General features: G+C 42.4%; 1 protein-coding gene across 3 annotated transcripts in view; it reads left to right on the plus strand.

Moving 5' to 3' along the window:
- atg10 (ATG10 autophagy related 10 homolog (S. cerevisiae)) overlaps positions 1–14237 on the plus strand; it is an 89999-nt gene that overhangs the window by 61447 nt on the left and 14315 nt on the right. Inside the window, exon 7 of one of the 3 annotated variants that reach the window (XM_088630628.1) lies at positions 238–7159. The exons of the other annotated variants lie outside the window; for them this stretch is intronic. Within the exon in view, the coding sequence (XP_088486754.1) occupies positions 238–349 (112 nt within the window). The 3' untranslated portion in view covers positions 350–7159. Of the gene's footprint in view, positions 1–237; positions 7160–14237 lie in introns of those variants that run through there. 3 annotated transcript variants of the gene reach the window in all.

Consider the following 14237-nt stretch of genomic DNA (forward strand, 5'->3'; position numbering starts at 1 on the left):
AACCTTCTCTCCTTAAGAGAAAGCTTGATGAACAAGGAGCTACTGTAGCTGTGGAACCGACCTGCAAACAGCATCATAAGGGAGCCTATCCTAGTCTCTCCGACCCTGGGTTTTATATTAGATCTTATATTGATAAGACAAGCTTCTCGGATCAAATGCTGGTGAGCAGCACTTATATACTGTATATAAACAGCAGTTAAAACGCAACTCCGTTTATGTGCTTCTTCCTCCCTGCAGGAGCCTGAATTACATCGCAGCCTGGCTGAGCGTGGTGGGGCCTGTGGTGGGTCTTTCCCTGCCGCTGAGCTACGCCACCGCGGCGTCGCCGAGCCCTGCTGCCCCAGACTGATGCGCCCGCGCCTGCGCCCTGCGGTGAGCCGGGGCTCCTCCAGAGAGCTCTTTACAGCCCGGTAACTTTCCAGCAGGCGTGCAACTTCTCAGAGACTGGCGCGGGCTCGTGCGTCCCGGAGGTGGAAGAAACGAATCTCCGCCTAAGGCGTGCACGGTTATAACGCTCCTGGCCTCCTGCTGCCAACCTTGCAACCTCTTTATAATAAGGGAAGTACAGTCTCCTCTTTAGTCTTGCCCCAAGACCCACAGGCATCTCTACCACCAGGTCTGTTTCTGAGGAATGCTGTCCTAACCGGACCCAAGGCAACACTGCTGTCTTTGTAGCAGCCAGAGGAGCCACTGGTCTGCTCTGCCAGTTCCTGGCCTCATCCCCCTGGGACCTCTTAATAGCTGCAGTTATTAGGGTGGCACAGTATACATAACGTTTCATTTTTTTTTTCACACCCCTGCCATCGTTGACGTAGTGGTGCGACTCGAGTTGTTAGGTGGCCGTAGAGGAGGTGAAGCCGGCGGTCTGTGCTGGAAGGCAACCAACTGCGTGGGGTCTGAGCTGAAGTGAAGAGAAACGCGGACCGTTCGGTGCTCTAACAGAAGACTCAAAGAAAGTCCCGGCCCGTTTCCGAGCTCGTCCCCTCCAGTGGAGGATGGGGGCCCTGGTGTTGGTGCCTAACCATTCGTAAAAATTCCTTCTCTCATCCATCAGCTGACAGCGGCCTGGGAAGCGGAATGCTCCCGTGCCACACAGCAACCCTCAGTGGCGAGAAGGGGCGAGCTCTTCTGATTGCCTACATCTGGAAGTGAAATCGGAGGAGATCACAGCACCGTTGTGGCGGACGTGACTGAACAGATCGGGGGAGTGTGGGTGCCAACCTCACACACGAGGGCGTGCCTCCCCCTAGTGCCGGAGGAGAAAAACACGGCTCGGGAAGAGCCTCTCCAGCCTCGACTCTTGTGACACAAGTTGAGCCTTGCTGTTCGTCTTGAGCCGTCTTCCTTCTGGACAAGGACCCCCCAGGCTTGCGACGTAATTAGTCCTCCTGTAGGTAATCGGCGCTCAGATGTGCCTGTTCCATTCCACTGGAAAAGGAAAAACACCAGGGCTGATCACAACATCTGTAATGCAATGTTGTTCGATTTTTCCACAGACTTATCTTTCCACTATCTGAACACTAGCCTGTTCTCGGGATCAGGCAGGGTGCTGGGGGTGCTGGGAGTGCTGATCCTCAGTTTTATTTCACGGCGGTCAACCGAAAGAGCAAAAAAACAAAGTAGGTCTAACAGTGAAAGGATAAAACTGATGCATTTCAATATGAATGTGTTTTTTTTTTATAGGAGGATAATAATACTACGAGAAGAATGATTAAAGTCAGACAGTTGGAAGCTGTAATTCAATGTCTGTTTCTGTGGTATTCTGTGCTCTAATCACCCGGAGAGCCCCAGTGCAGATGGCTGAACCCCTGTAAAATACTGATCAATTAAGAGCTCTCTGGTCTTCAAGGGATGAAGGACACTCGGTTTAGTCCCACATGATCCCTGCATTACTTATTTTAATGGTCAATTAACTTCATGTGAACGGTGATCGATTTGTTCCAAGCCTGTAGAAACGGGTGGTCTGTGAAGACCTGCCGGTTTGGGGCTCCCCAGCAGCGCGGAAAGAGACCCCTGTTCCTGAATGAACGCATAAAAAGTGTGATCAAAGCAAAATGACTTCTGAGAATGCTTTCATTTTCCTGGGACGCAGCAGGCAGAAGACAAAGGTGTGTGGGTTATCAATGGGACCCCAAGGCCCAGCAGGGGGACCGGGCTACTCCCTGCAAGACGATTGGCTTGGGCATCGCCTGTTTCTGCCTTTTGGGTTTTCCTGTCCTGTTCTGGCACATATGGGAGAATACTGTAAAAGGACAGATCTGCGCAATTAACTGAGATGTGAATGTCAGCTACAGCAGGGCTCCAGTAGGAGTTTTTCTGTAAAAGAAAAGCGGGGCGCTGGGTGCAGATTCGCAGATGGGTTTTGGGAGAAAAGGTGACCCTATTCAACTGGCGTTTCACTCCGGTGACCACTGCTGCAAGGATTTATGACCGATTGAATTTAAAACTACCCTGTTGAGAATTCCAGTAAAGCAATGGAGTAGCCTTCTACCCCCAAATGTAAAAATAATCACTATAAACACATGCTTATAATCCTGCAGCGGACTGGCGTTCTGTCCAGGGTGTGTCCTGCCTTGCGCCCGTTGCTTGCTGGGTGAGGGCTCCACCGTGACCCCGGAATTGAATAAAGAGTGTAGAAAATGGATGGATGGACATGCTTGTAATTTTGAATTTGGAGTACTTTTTAACATGTGACGGTTTTTAGCTTTCCCGTCGTTTATCTTCTCAAATAAAATTAAAATCATCTTGCGTCTGCAATATACAAAATAAAACGGATGTACCGTGCGGCTCGGCGTGTAATAAAATTGACATCTGCAAAGCAACTCTGACATCTAGTGGCGGAGGTGGAACATTACAGTTTGCCCTGTTGATTGGGGAAATGGTGATTCGACTACCGTACTGCTTCTTCTTGCAGATGGATTTTTAACTTCATCCGCACTACCCTCCCCTTGCACAGGCAGATATTTCATAGGAATATAAACATGATTAAAACGAGAGGCTAGCCCGTTTGGTAATTAATAGCTAATTGATCAAAGGATCTCACCCAGACATTTCTTGAAGGATTGTCTTTGAGGTTTTGAATACTAGAAGATAATTCCCTTCTGCCCTGGAAAAAATCCCGTTGCTGTTCTCTAGACTAATTCCGGAACAGCAATATCTTTAATGTAATGTTATGACTAAATTTGTAAAAACCTATACACTCCTTACTAGTGTATTATATAATTATAATAATAATAATAATAATAATAATATATAATTATAATTATTGATCACACCTGAAGAAGGCTCTATGGCCGAAACGTTCTGTTTTCCTTCTTCTCTTTTCAGCATGGAATAAACCTATTACTTGTTCCTTTGCAGCCTGCGCATGCTGACGCAGCTCTCCACCTGAACATAATGATAAAAAGACATCTCTTGATTTTCTTAAGGTCCTGTGCTTTTTGATATATCTTGTGGGGCTAGCAGAACCTTGGGAAGTTTGTCTCAAAGGGTTTGCAAAGCTCATATTCCGTTTTATTTCAGGTTCAGCAGGAAGAACAGGAACTGAAAGTTTCAGGACATTTTAGTTATACGTTTGCAGCTCAAATAAACGGTCTGTGTTCTAGATGCTGTTTTTTAGGGCAAGTGGTAACTTCTAGATCCACTACTGTCTTTGGGTCTCTGAACAGAAACCCGTCACTTCTTTTAAAATGTTCTGCAGACATCAGAAAACATATTTTGAACCTTTTTTTCCCCTGCCTATTGTAAACATTTCGTAAACAATGTGATTGATAAAGTTGTATCAGAACAAATTTGTATCTTTTCTTTATCACTGGAGTATTTTATAACTGAGAATTGTATTCTATTCAGAGAAACTTGAACATGCAATGGCTAGAGGTCAATACTGTGCAAAACCGTAACAGTAAAGATCCAGGCGAACTGATTGACAGTACAAATAGAGACCAGTATCCTTCCACAGATACATACTGTAGTTATTAGAGACTATAAGGATTACAGTAATTGGAGGTCTCTATCTGCGCATCTCTTTATTATGTTGTTTCCAAAATGTCGAACTCTGACGTAATCTAAGCAATCTGGCTAAGAGTAAAAAGATCGTGTATAGCTAACGCCAGTGAGTTATTTCTTCATTCCCTGCCCCCTGGGAGTGACCTTTTAAAAACAGGAAGTACTGTACTTTACTCCACAGCCTCTTGATCCCAGACCAGAAGGCTTCGAGTCAGATCAGTTTAGGAGTGATCTCATGTGAATGACGTGACAAAGGCCTTTGATTCTGTGAATTGCGAGGCACTCTTGAAGATCCTGCTGAAATACTGTACTCACGTTCTCCAAAATTAATCGGCATCTTACGTCCGCGTCATATTAATAAGCATGCAGTAATTCTCGCTAATAGATTCATTGCAGAGCCCTTTAAAGTCTGGACAGGAGTCAGACAGGGGTGTTACATCGCCCCTATAAAAGCAAACTCAGTATCAAGTCCTGGGAGATTCCAGGTATTGCCTAAACCAGATGGAGGATGAATATATGGGAAAGAGGACAGCAGTTCGAGACCTAAAGATATCAGAACAAGGGAGTAAAGCGAGAGGAAGAGATAGTCTAGATTGTGCGGTTCACAGCCAGGTGCCTCCTGCAACGACACCTGCTTAACTTGTCACAGTGTGTGTGGATCCTGTATCAGTCCTACCAGTTCATGCAAGACAGTCATCATTGACCGCAGGGGATAGCTATTGAATTGTATGTCACACAAACCACTAGAGAAAGCTGACAAAGAGCTGGCACAATGAAGCTATTAAATTAAACAGGTGCAGTAGAGCTTCCAGATGAAAACGATTGTTGTTTCAGTATCTCTGGATGTGCAGCTGCCCCAGCGTTGTTTAGTGTCGATGCAGAGAGGACCAGTTGCGTAAAATTCCAGTTTTAAAATCCCCCCCCCCCCTCTTTGTGCACCACAGGTACAGAAGCACACTCTGTAAATACACCAGCTCTCAAGGGCTGCAGCTGATCAGCTGGCGCAGAGGTGTGCTGTTTAACACAAACACAAGCTTGAGATTTGCTTTGTGTCTGAGGAAGGGTGGCAAGGGCACTCAGACTTATTTCCAGTTAAATGGGCCTTGAATGGCAGAGCACAGTGATGTGCTGCTGTTAAACGGGCCCTGTCCTGGACATCGAAGGTTCCTGAGGCTTTGCGATTCCTTTATTCTTCATCAGTTAATGCTGGGACAAAGGGGTGAAAAAGCACAATGATTTTTGAGTAGCTATTAGTTTTGAATGAACCTGGTGGAGTTCATAAGCCAAAATGGCAAAACCAGCCCACCAGGCAGTTCCAGTGAGTGGGGCCACAGAACCCTTATCCGTACCGTCTGTAGTGCTGCAACAAAAATATATTTTTACGAATCTTAACAATTTGAGGCTCGTAGCTGAGTGTTTTAGTTTTCAAGAATTGTTTTAATTGGGTGGCAAGACTGTATGAGAATGTTCCACAAACTCAAGAAAAATAAAAGTTAACCAAAAAATTTAAAAAAAATCAGAATTGTGTATTCTTTCTTTAATTCTAAACGAAGTGTAGAACTTTCTCATGGTGACATACAGTACAGAACTGAGTGAAATTCCACAGTACGTTACTTGAGCTGGCTCAAATAGTGTCATACAAGACAGATTTTATTAGGGAAATAGACTGTTCTCTACAGAAGGGATGAGGGGAGTTTAACAGGTTTGGTTTTAAGAATGCTTACAAACGCCTCCAACAGCATGGCTGGGCATCTTGTCCTGATCTCAGTTCTAAATTTACTACCCTGTAGTTTCTGTCTGTTTTCTTTGGTCCCTCTTTCGCCATTCGTTCCTTTGAGTATTTTGAATAATCAAAACCCTTCTGAAAGTCTAAAAATGTCAGATCATACTGTATGTTCTGGGTACGTCCCTTACTGTGGCTGTTTGCTCGAAGAATTCTAGCCAGTTTTGCTAAACAAGCCTTTTATAAATCGATGTTGACCATTCTCAAGGATCCTGCTACCTTGCAGATAATCTTCTACTTCACATGATCTTTTTAATAACCATTTAATAAGAAATAAAACGTAATGACCTATAATTGTGTGGTTTTGTCTCTGTTATTATGGATGGGCACTGCATTGGCAGATGTACTTTCAATGGGTATTGACCCTATTCTGAGTGAGCGAATAAGGTAAACATGCAGTAGAAAGTGCTTTGTACAAGCAGTACCTGTTTTTTAGTAACTGTTTCTTGGTGTCTAATGTAGCATGCATTCAATAGGGCGTGAAGGTTTTGCGTTCAAGTTTATGAATGTGTGTAGTAATCCTCAGATCACCAGCAGAGGGAGCCAGCACCTTGATTATGAAGTAGTTCAGGTGGGGAGCTGCGTCAGGATGCGTAGGCCGCAAAGGAACAGGTAAAGGTTTATTCCATGCTGAAAAGAGAAGAAAGAGAACGCAATGTTTCTGGCGTGGAGCCTTCTTCTGGGCGCAGCGAGAACAGCTTGAACTACGTGTTGCCTTTCCTTTCACAAGGTTCGGAAACATTTACAGCCCAATTCCCTTCTGTGCTTCTTGTAGGATTGTCTTCCATCGAAGCTATGATGAGGGTTACTGTGTATGAATAAATGGTGTATCCCATGTTCCCCATTGAATTTTGACAGGATTTGAGTTCTGAGAATTGTCCTGGCCCAGGCGGCCTGTCCACCTGATGCTGGTCAAGCCAGTGATGTTGTCTGCAATAGTCCCTACAGTTTCCATCCTCTCAAATATCACTTTCCTGGTTGGCAAAATTTTTCATCCTGTACCCAGTTCTGCACTCAATTCGGGTTTATGGGTCACATTAACAGTTCTGTCCCCAAACCAGTTACTCTCTTATTTACAGACACTCTGTAAACCTGCACCTATGCCAACTAGTGTGATTTATTGTCTTCCGTAATGCGAGCAGGTTTGGGGGAATGGCAAAATCTGTTAGCACTGCTGCCTCATGAGTTTTGGTTTACATGAGTTTACTTCTCGGAAGGGATGACGTTTGTGTGTTCTCCCTGTGCACCTCACCTTACACCTTTTGGTGTTTAAAACTGTTCATATTAGCCAATCAATTAAGGCTTGAAATGCTGTATCCTTCTCATATTGTATATTATATATTTAATGGCAAATAAAATAGGAAATGAAAATGTGATTGACTTTATGCCAGACAACAAAATACCAATTTCTCAGACCGGTTATTGAATATCAAATTTACAAATTTTGAATTAAGCACAAAAGCCCGAACTTGGTGAAAGTACTGTAGGTCGCCATGTTGTCGCAAACTTCTATTCATGTTCTTACAAATAGTGATGCGATGAGGCCCTTCCTGCTCACTAGTCACCATAATGACTAATGTGATTTACGAGCGTTGTGCAGCAGGCATTTCACCACAGGTATGTTCCAACCTTATCTGCATGCAGAGTGAATAAGTAGGAAGTATTTTTTGGCAAAGCCATCTTGAAATTGAAAGCAATATTTCTGTTACATTTAAAAGTAATGTGTTCATAAGTCTGCTTGTTTACAATGTAATAAGGCCTCATCACATCACTACGAGTTTTGTTGCCTTGTTCTGAATCCAGGAAATTGAGTCTATTTTGTGCTGTAAATTGGAGGTTTTACAAGTTACTGTCTACATTTTAGTTGTATTGTGGTTTGAAATGCACTCATCAACCCTGAAATAGAAAAATAGCATTGCAGTTCCCCTTTAAATAACTAATTTTTCCATGCAATGATTGCACTTAATCCTGTGCTAAAGATTTAAGCCTCATCTTTTTTTTTTTTTTTGGTAAATCCAGTGTATCTCATGATGTTTGTAACAATTTCATCTGATCTGACATACATAAAACTACCTCCTGTGTGGATGGATATTTCCTTTCGGCACTGGGAAATCACTTTTTTACAACGTGAAACAGCAGGCACGAGTTCAAGCTAGGCCTCACCTAAACAGCAGTTTTGTTTTAGGAAATGTCGTGAGTACATACAGTATTCGTCAGCCTCTGGAGCGCCGAACAGATCTTTAAATCCCAAGCCTGATGATAATGTTGTAATAACTTTTCACTTTTTTTTCCACTTTATGAGGTGTGCATGACCTCTCAGTGTACCCAATTGCAAAAGTGCTTCTGGTTAGTCCGTTAATCCGTTAATGACACTACTCACAGAAGGGTTTCTTGCTTAGTTTGGTGGCAAGAGGGTAATTTTTCAATAAAGCTGAACGTGTCCTGCTGTCTTTCTTTTAATTAGGGTATTATAGCCTAAGGTTGCCGGAGAATGAGGTATTGCTATTTACACAATATGGGTCAGAAAAGATCAGTCTGTTACAATGTGATCCATGTTCAAAAACCCTAGACAATCTAGGCAGCTACCACTGTCTTGTAGGCGAGCATGTAAGCGAGGTTTGCATCCTCTTCTTACTGTTATAAAGAATGTAGAATGTACTGCTTTTTCCTAAGCGGGAAGTTTCTTCTGTGTTGGTGCTCAGCTCCTTTCTCTGCAATGTTTCATGGCTGAAAACACAGTTTTTGCTGGCCATTCAGTTTTTTTTTAATTCTCGTTTACATCAATCACCTGGAGCGTGCCCATAGATACAGCGTGTATAGTTTTCAGCTGCCCAACAGCAAGTGGCCTGCCTGGGATTTGAAATAAAAAAACCTGCTAGTTGCAGGTCCAGAGGCCTGTCGTGACTACATCTGCACATTTTTGCCACTGGATGGCGGTATGGCCCTGATAACAGGACTTGTGCTCCTCTTCCTATCAGTAAGAACTACAGCTGTACTGTAAACCTTTATACTATTTAAAACTACTTTAAAACCTCTGACCTGTTGAGAAAGTGAGGAGGTTTCCCAACAACATGAGGACATTTGGGTCATTTAGCCCACTTAGGTCACAGTAGCTAATTGATCCAAGGATCCAGCCATTTCTTGAAAGAACTTGGGACCTGGCTTTGGCACCATGACTTTATGCGACACTCCCACAACACTTTGTGTAGAGGATTCGCCGTTTACATGCATTAACGAGTATTTTTCATAACTAATACTGTCCTCTAGTTTGGGTTTGTACAGCTGTTCTGTTCTGAAGAAGTGCACTGCTTTGTCTTTGTCATTGCCTTAGAGGGTTTTAAATGCTTGGCTCAGGTCCCCTTGTAATCCTGTCTGTTAAAGACTGAAAAGGCTTGTTTTCTTCAGCAAGTCAGTGTAGGATGTTAAACCCAGTAATGTATCTGCCACCTTTTCTCTGGAATGATTCCTCTCTCAGCACGTTTGGGTTGTGTGCAGTGCTTGGACTTGGACCTAGAGCCCCTGCACCACAAACAAAAAAAATCATCATACCTGTAACTGCCTTTCTTGCTGTAGGGGCACCCCCACTGTGCTCTTAAAGGGTTAATTCCCACCTCCTGTGCTTCCTCCTTGCCAAGCACATCACAACATGAAGGGAGGCCTTTCTTTGGATAAAGAGCGGTATCTGAACAAGCTACCCAGCCATCATGGTGAAGTTGAACCGCTGGCCGCTTTCGAGAAATAGCTGGATGAGATCCTTTGATCAACGAGCTACTCATTGACAACAGGTTACATGGTCCAAATGTCCTCCTCTTGTCTTATGTTCTTCAGTGGCTCCAATGGGGTTCAGTAGAGTACTGGATCCTCAACATACAGTACACAGGCCAGGGAAGAATGAACACCCCACCATTTAAGTCAGGAAACTTTGATCCAAGGGATCATGATGCCAGTCAGTGGTGGGTGGTTGTATCATTCTACCCAAACTCTAAATTCCCTCATTGGTCGAGTTATTGACCATAACTGGACCGGTTTCACACTTTTCCCCTGTTAGATATGTAATAAACCTGTAATAGCCGATCGATAGAGGGCACCCCTGAGAACTTTAAACTTTAAACAATCGCTAACTGCATATCTACAGAAGTGCAATACAGTGCGTGTTGACGCTTTTTCAAAATGTTTTGGGTTTTAGTATACAGTCTCAAGTTAGAAATGATTTGCTGACTTTGTATGCTGTTCATTGTTATAAAAAAAATAGAACAAGCTGCAGTACCAACAGTTTTGTCAAAGATCGATATTGACTGTTCTAGTTCTGTGATGCCTTGAGGGGGGTTACAGTATACAACAATGTTTGGTTACGGCTGTGTCATCTTGTTAACGTGAGTGAGACAACGAAAGAGAGGAACATACTACAGTTCTTGGCAGTGTCTACAACATTTTGTACATGTTGTCATTTTGAACACTTGACGAAAAGGCTTTGGCTGCGTAAGGCCGATGGCTTCATGTCCGGTTTGAATCGCACTTGCCAAAACTGAAGTCAACAGCAATCCTGCGGGTGAAAAACAAATTACAGTTCTGCAAATTGTTACGTTTTGTAATGGTGTGTATTCAAGCTAAGACATCCCTTCCAACCTGAGGGCTTCATTCCATAATGAAACCATGTTATGTCAGATGACAGTTGACTGTGGTATTATTCAACCTGAAGTTTTTTTTTTTTAAGAGGTTGGTTTTTCTTAAACATTTTGTCCGTTTAATGAGCTTTCCTGCAGTGTTTCTGGGGAGACGGCATTTCACACAAAGAGGAGAAGATGTGCCAGCCTTTTTCCAAGGTAAAGCGTATTATGCTTCAGAACCTGTCTCAGGTTTAAGGGGAAAAAAATCTGTCTCATCCAATGAATGTTATTTTTAAACGCTCAAGACCATCACAGCTTTGTTAAAACACCGTACAAACTTTTAATAGAATAATTCCACATCCACAATAAACGTAAGATCTGCATCATGGACCAACTGTGTTGCTGCATTTTGTCTTTTAGTATATTACAGTCTCTAATACACCAGGATTAAAAATAGGCTTTTTATGCCCCAGCTAACACTACACCTCTAATACCCTTAGAATTTGATTTCTGTTTCCTTTTAAGATATCCATGTGTAACTAATTCCTTCTCTAATGCTGCAGTAAAATTGCTTCATTTTAAGAAATACTCATATTGAGAACACTAGTATTGCTCTAGAATTTACTTTACCAGATTAATGAATCCAAACTAAACCCTGGATGGATTTGATATGAGGTATGTAAAAGTTATTAAGTAAAAGGGTGGTTTGTATGATGTATCTAGGGTTTAAATGATTGAAAACTCCTTTTCACTTATTTGTCCATACACTGCAGCTCACTCTACTCTGAATACCTTTGTTTTTATATACATTACAAGTAACAGCATTAAAAATACCTCACAGGATGTGATGAAATGGGCATTTCAAATACATGCACTCCTAAATGTGGTGATTTGTTGTTGCCAATGTGCGTTTTCTGAATTGCTCCTTTAGAATTTCTGAGTAAATGCAACATCTAGGATTAAAAAGGACAAGGTCTTTCCGGGTCAAGGGTTACCTTCCAGGCATGGTACAGCTGTAAGGAGCTGTCCAGTTCAATCCCAGCCTCCTCTGTTCTTTAACTACAGGGGACAACCAGGAAGCACACGGGACCTCTGTTTGGGCTGCCAGTTAGACAAAACATAACAGCATGCAGGCTCTCGAGAGGCAAACGGTCTACGGAAATTAAAGCAAAGGGAAAGAGCAACAGAGACCTCAAAGGTTTAGCTCTGTCACCTGTGTGAGAGCTGCTGAGCACGGCTCTCAGATGAGTCTGCACAGACTCATGCAGGTCTCCAGGGGTTTCACGCATAATTTCTGACAATCTTACCATTATAAAACACCTCAGCGTCATTGCTCACCCTCATCTTTTTTTGAAATCTCTACTTCAGGTAATCTGACCCACTAACTTGATCCGAAGTGATAGCTCCACATTTCAAGAAATTTGCCCTGTATGTCATTTCTGCTTCTCTGTGAATGATTGTCTTGTTTTTGTCTTGGTGGTGCTTGTTCATTTCAGCAAGTGGAAATGTGGTTTGTAAATTTACAGCCTGGTTCACTGCCAGTCCAAGATTTAAAAAGTGGTGTAAGATCTCACTGCTTACATTTAGTGCGACCTACCCATAATGCCTTGGTGTGCATTGCATGACAATTATTATAGCTTTTCCAAAGTACTGAATTTCTCAAAGCAGGGCAACCTTCTGATTTACAGCTAACTTATTAAGGTGCTGATGTTTATAGTAATGATTTCCGAATAGAAAGGAAGGGTCACAATTTGGGTACCCCAGCAATAAGGGGTTACCACAGGTTAAACATGAAATTATCATGAATCAAACCATAGATTAAATACACTTCAACAAAGATGCTGTTTCTAAGAGACATGCTATCTCTAGCATGTACTCTATTCTAGTATAGAAGTCACAGAGTAACTGTTGCTAGAATTTATTAAGTCTGCCTTAAATTTAACTCCTCTGTGAACATACATAAATAAATATTTTTTTTCCTCAAGAAAGAAGAGGGAGGGGCAGGAAGTGTTGTGTCACATCCTGTGATTATTTATTTAAATATTGCAAATTGAGATAATGTTTTGGAAATGATATCCCACGTGCACAGATTGGAAACAGATAGCTTCAGAAGACTTGTTTGCTTGAGTAAACATCCCTTTGCCTGTCTTCGTCTGAACTCCTCTCCCCAGGTGGATCCCTCAGCAGAAATGAAAACACCTGCCCTCTGGTTCGCCACAGCTTGAGCAGCAAATTAGCAAGGGCTCAGAAGTGCCCAGAGACGCAGGAGAGAAGTGGGCTGGAAGAGGGAGAGCAGGCTGTGCTCAAGCAGCCATCCTGTCTCAGTGTGACAAGAGGAAGCCCACAAAAAGACAAATCATTTCTGCAAAGCCACCTGTGGCCAGCAGATGTTTTCTTATTGTAACTCCAAACCACATCAGAGAGAGGTCTGCCACAACACTGCCAATAATTAGGGCTTTTATTGAGGCCACACTGCCTCAATTGGATGCTTCCACAAAATATGATAATTGGAGAGCTTTACATCTTTGTCCAGATTGGGCAGAAGCACTTATTTCTTTTCTTTTACTGTTTAATTTCCGAAACGTCCACCAGAGCTGCTATCTCCTATCCTGTTTTTAAATGTATGGTATAGTTTTATCAAAGAAATGTTTTTATAGGATAATTCCAGTTTAGCATTTATTGGGACAATCTTCTCAGCGTTACAGAGTCACTGTTTCCTAATAACTATTTCATGGAGGAGCCTCATAATGCAGCCCTTTGTCTGTTCAACTGGGCTGTTAAGACATGTTCCTCATGGCGTGCAATTATCTTGGTTCAGTCAATATGAAAATGAATATGAACTGCTTAGTGAAGTGTCAGCTAAAGAAGTCAGTTATTTTGTTCTGTTTAAATTGTTTTCTGATGAGTGACAGTTAAAGAGTTAATAACAGGAGGGTGATGAAATATATACTGTATGATGGTGAATAAAGGACTGTTTGTTCACTGTGTCACATTCCGATTTATAACGGTAACCCAAACTTAAATTTCACGGTAACAGAAACTTCAATTTGAGTTGGAAGTGCCAAATTCCATTTTTGTGTTAATAACCTACTGGCCATTGAAAATCCCTGCAAATGTTTAATTGCAGGTGTATTAAAAAAACACTGTCATGTACAGTATAGATGCTTCGTTAAAGGATAAAACATCCCCAATAGTAGGTCAGTCCATCTCCTGTGAAAATCACAACTTTGACGCTTTGACAGCAGCTCTGCATGAGAAGAACAGTAGGTAGCAACTGGCAGCACTTCTTTAGGATATGTTTTCCTGTAATATCTTATGGCTGTCTGTTACTATACATTAGCCAATTCAGCTGTTGCCTTCAGTAATGTACACTACAGTATCAGTCAACCTGGTCAAATGCAGCTTTAAATTTCAAAGTGACTGCATCTGACTGTATTTTCAGTAGCGGTGTATTTTCTTTGATAGTAGTTCAGGTCTGGAGGGCTTTAGAAAGTCAAGGTGTGGAATCACAGACATGGGTTGGGTGGAAGCTGGTAGATAATCTTATGAATTTTAAAGGGTACTCTACCCCACAGGTAAGAGGATTTAACTGAGCTCCTTCTCAGTTCTGTAATACTGATCAATCTGCTTAGTCTTGATGGGTTAGCAGAACGGACAGCTACAGAGCTTGTTTGATTAAAATGCTTTTATCAGGAGGCAGACATCTGGTCTTAACTTTCTCTCAGCAGCGGGTTCCTGTAAATCTCTGCTGGAATTACGACCAATACAGTTTCCCACTGGTGGTTCTGGCTGTTTCACATTTTTGGAGACAATTAGAAACGTGCTACCGTTCTTGGACACCA

The sequence above is a fragment of the Lepisosteus platostomus genome, chromosome 4 (assembly GCF_059453375.1).
Source record: "Lepisosteus platostomus isolate fLepPlt1 chromosome 4, fLepPlt1.hap1, whole genome shotgun sequence".
Classification (NCBI taxonomy): Eukaryota; Metazoa; Chordata; class Actinopteri; order Semionotiformes; family Lepisosteidae; genus Lepisosteus; species Lepisosteus platostomus.